Below are 5,076 nucleotides of genomic sequence, written 5' to 3' on the forward strand. Positions count from 1 at the left end.
ACAGGAACCGTCGGTCCCACTAGCGATTGAAAAGTGCTGCGTAGTCGCGAGGAATCGATTGGAGCGCGCGACGCGTGTCATCGTCGTCGTTGTGTCGTCGGCGTCGTCGATGCAACTATATATTTTCAGGTCGTACGGATATAGTTTCTTCGAGGGTATTCCCGGCCCGATAATTTTGCGTCGTATTGATGCGCGCGAGTGCAGGGTCGCTATCAGGTGCGCAAGTTACGATATACCGCACCGTGCTGCGCCGCCGCGACCGACGTCCGCAACCGTATGATGCAACCCGCGCCGATCTGCCGAGACTCGAATCGGAGTAGTCACATGCGCCCAAACAGCGAACGTTACGTAACCAGTCGGCCTAGTCTACTAGTTGGACTGTAGCTTTTCCTGCAGTGCGCCTTGTCCGCCCATCGATAAACCTTGGAAGAAAAAAAAACATATCTAAGTCAGTCTTTCGCAAAGAGCGGTATATCACGAGGGAGAAAAACGAGATAAAGACTGTAATGAGTCTTATTAGTCCATACAAAAGTGGATAAATTAAAAGACATTTTCAAGGTCTCTTGTATAAAGTACAATGGCGATATAACATTATATCGGAAACAACAAGCTGTTTGCTTTTCTTGATACAATCGAGCTAACGTGTAATTGCTAAAGAAAACATGGAAAGATAAGATAAGTTGCATATAGGAAGTTGTCTGACGTAACATTTTGGAGCAGCTCGGAGATGACTAAGCATAATAGTGCTCGAAATATATTGTAAATCAAGATAGATACCATATTTTATTGAAAGACAACTAGCTTTAAATTCACTAAACGGATACGAGAAAGGAAGAATGCAAAATTTATCGAACGTTTTACATATGCCACAGATGTAATCTTATAATCCATAAGATAGGATCTGTCGGTTTATATAATATGATATTATCATGATGAATTACTATTTCGCTTATATTGCTCAGCAATATGAGGATTAGAGTGGATGTAGACCGATATTAGTTATCAGATTATTCGTACAAACATTAAAAACTTTCTCGGAATTACGTGTCAATGCAACGTCTGGAAAGCAACCATTTATTAAATCGACCTATTTAATTGTCTGTACTAAAGAATTTTATTAATTTAGTAAAAGGCTAGTAAATATATCTACTTACATATCTAATAAACTTTACAATCAAGTTGATTGATTGTTATTTGTTATTTTATTATTAATATTAATCCAATAATTATTTAATAATAATATTAAATTAAATTAATGTATTTATATTTATATTTATATTATTACTGACATTACACTTATTAATATTAGTATTATTATTATTATTATTAATTGGATCGTATCACAAATTGTTTATTTATTAATCGATGCAATTACCTTTTTTAGGCTTCCAAAATCCCTCCCATCTACGAACGTCCAACAACCAGCAACATTTCAGTTGAGGAAGGAGGTGTTATTAACGTAAGTACTGTTCCGATTCTGAGAAAAGATCCGGGACAGTGAAACATCGCGTTCTGGACCTGGACCTGGACAATCAGATATTGATGGGAAGATGCAAACGTTTCAGGTATCAAAATCATGCAACCGTCAGCAGCTTCCGTTATCTGTTACTCGTGGCGTGAGATCGCGGCCACTGGGAGATGTCACCTCGATGAAGGTGGAGACAGTTCCTCTGCTGAGCCCGACTATGGAGTCCGAGCTTTTGAAGGAGCCCTGGATATTCCCGCACACAAAGGCAAATCTTACGAAAGAAGAGGATCCTGTGGCACTTTCCGTCTGGGAAGAGGACTTTCAGGATCTGAGCAGTTGGTGCATGGATACGTTCCAGGGTCAATGCGATTTTCATATAGGTGAATCGGCTACGTTTAAATTATCAGGTATACATTTATATATAAATAATTTTATTAGGCGTTTATTAGGCATAGAATTTCATTACCTAATTCATCAGGACCGATATAATCAATGCAGAACATTAGTATGGATTCGCTTTGTTCCAGATACGAAATACGAAGGTAACGGCGTTTCGATTGTAAAAGAGGAAGAGTTAAAGAATTTGACGAAAACGACTGATGAGAAGTTGGATTTGAAGATGGATACCGTTAAGACGACTAAAGAATTAAATGACAACCGTCATTTGCTGCTATCTCCATCGGAACTCGTTAATAAATATGGATTAGGATATAATAATGAGGAGAACAATACATCCAGCTCGTGGTTAATGTCATCAAAATCTATAGCTTCTAAGAGCACCTCGCCGAGCAAACAGTATGATGCAGATGTTAGCGCGTCACTCCAATCCAAGAGTCATGATTTGAATTACGCTTGCCCGACGTCACTTAACACCGTCGCAAATCAGCGCGAAACATGGGATGAATTACGCACGATCGAGACGACTGGATCGGATACTTTCGACTTATTGTCATACCTTTGGGAAGTATGTTGATACAAAGAAAAAACGATTTTAAGTAATCTGAAAGTATCTCAAAATTTAAGTATCTGAAAATAATTTTGTTGAAACATGAATAATTATATGTAATATGTAAAACGCTTAAATGTTGATGACAATGCTGCAAAACGTTTTAATATTCTAGTAATCAGTTTCCTCATAAAAAATTTAGCTAAGTACACAGATCATCAGAAAGTAATTTTATTGGATTTTATCTATCAAAATAATTATAGCAGACGAGAATGTCAGATTTTTTCAGCATTACTCATATTTGAGTTCCTTACAATATAATTATTTTGATGGTCTAAACAAAATTCTTCTGAAGTATCTAACTAAATTTTTAGATATTTCAACAAAATCATTTTTTTCGTGCATATTTAGCGGAGTATTTGATTCAATCGCTATAACTACTCATACGATTTATTCTAAAATTGATTTTTATTACAGGATGAAATACGTTCGCTGGAAAATAATATATCTACCGATTCTTCGACGTTGAAAGTTAGACCGCACGCAGCAACGTCATCGTCAGTACGATCATTTACTTCCACAAAGGTAAAAACGGAGAAGATCGACGAACCGGCGCCGGCGCCGACACCGGCACCGGCGCCGGCGCCACCTTCGCCGCGTCGAAGGATGGAGACTCGCGCAACATCGACGATAACCTCGTCCACGGCCAAGTCTCCTGTAGCATCTCGAAGATCGGAGAGAACGAGGGTAGCGACTACTAAAAATAAAGAGAAGGAGAAAGTAACTGTCACCAGTACAAAGACGAAAGATAAAAACGGGAGGAAGAGATATTATGAAGAAAGCGATTCTGAGGAGGATGTCGTCCTCGCTCAATATAGGGAGTGCCGTGAAAAAAACAATGAGGCTTCGCGAAGATCACGGATGAACAAGAAAGCTAAGGAATCGGAAATGGCCAAGAGAGCAACTGAGTTGGAAAGGGACAACAAAATATTGAAGATGAAGGTCGAGGAGCTGGAGAAGCTGGTGACATCGATGCGTACCGCGTTATTACAATCTGCTTTAAAGAAAGAATTTTAAGTATGCGTTATTTAATACCTAGACATTTTCACGATCTGTCACGCATAATCTAATTAACCATATTTGTTACGTCTTTTCGTCATGCATACGCCATTATTATGCGACAATGTCTTTTACCACGAAAAAGCTATATGAATTTTAACGTTGAACTTATTTGCCTTAATTGTCTTAATGTGAGGTTAAAAGTGTTCTTGAAAGCTTATTATTATCGCTATTTTGATATTATTTTATTGAGAGATAGTTCTTTTTATTTATCCTGCTTCAGTATCTATTCTATATATCGTTACACAATTTAATTGTCCCGACTAAACTAATCGCAAACTAGCGATAGATTAATTGTACGCTGCTGCAATGCGTTAAAAATGTTTTTAAAAAATGTTTTCACAATGTGACATTTGGCTTGCTGTATGTCGGTATGCTGAAGTATATTAAATAAATATTTATTTTGTTATAACAAATGAGAGAAAAAGAGAGATAGAAATTAGTATGTATTTTACGTAATAAACACACACACACACACACACACACACACACACACACACACACACTTACACACACGCGCGCGCGCGTATACGCTATACTTGTAAGTTACTTTGTGTATAAATATTACACGAACGAAGAGCAGACATACGAGTTTAAATAATAATACCAATATCCAGAAGATTTTAATCCGAACAAAATCACATGATCATATTTTGTTCAGCCTTATATTGTACCTGAAAAAGAAGAAAGGAAGAGCATAGAATCCTATTGCAGAAAGAAGCATGTAATTGGTGATACACACAGTTTTCTACTACTTGTGGTGTGAACTCAACGATGCTGAGTAAACGATACATTGTAACAAGTAAAATCCAATAAAATTCTTTATTTTGAAAAATCAATCTTAGATTCGCACATCATTCCGCATTGCAAATAGCGACAAGTTAAAAATAACAATGGCATCCTTTATGACTCATTCTTTTGCACGCAATGTTTATTGACGAAGCCAACCCTATGTCAATTTACGTTAAGAGCTACGGCACGCAAGATATTTTCGTAGATTATTCGCTGAGGACAATTAATAAATACAATATGATTGCCGAGATATGCATATATGCTGATATGTGGCTGAAATGCCGCGACGCGACGAGGTGTCGTGAGATAATTATAAAATCGATAACGATAAAAATGAAATGATAGCAAATGAATTGCTGCTCTTACAGAAATTTAATACTGATAGTGATTAATTACTTATTTTGAATATTAAAAGTTATTCATTGGTTTTACATACATAAAAATGTATATTGTATTTAAATATTTTAATTACTTGTTTCAAGTATTTAAAAAAATTCATATATCCACAAATCTATAAGTCCATCACAATTGCATCAAATTTATTCTAAATATATTTTGAATAAAAATTCTAAATATATTTTGAATTCCTAGTAAATTTCATATTTCAATATTTAATATTATTTACAATCAAGATATTATTTACATTATTAAACAAATTCGAATTGTTTATTATATGAGGTGACTTCTTTAACAAAATTTTATATAATATTTTCTTGTTATAAGTATACTTTAAAACTATTATATTATTATA

General features: G+C 35.7%; 1 protein-coding gene across 1 annotated transcript; it reads left to right on the plus strand.

Moving 5' to 3' along the window:
* Window positions 1-966: 966 nt before the first annotated feature.
* LOC105618130 (uncharacterized protein DDB_G0284459-like) lies at window positions 967-3,491 on the plus strand. Its single transcript, XM_012199672.1, has 5 exons — window positions 967-984; window positions 1,385-1,459; window positions 1,566-1,875; window positions 1,996-2,432; window positions 2,892-3,491. Exons 1-5 carry the CDS (start codon window positions 967-969, stop codon window positions 3,489-3,491), a joined length of 1,440 nt encoding a protein of 479 aa, XP_012055062.1.
* Window positions 3,492-5,076: the final 1,585 nt, after the last annotated feature.

The sequence above is a fragment of the Atta cephalotes genome, assembly GCF_000143395.1.
Source record: "Atta cephalotes unplaced genomic scaffold scaffold00015, whole genome shotgun sequence".
Lineage (NCBI taxonomy): Eukaryota > Metazoa > Arthropoda > Insecta > Hymenoptera > Formicidae > Atta > Atta cephalotes.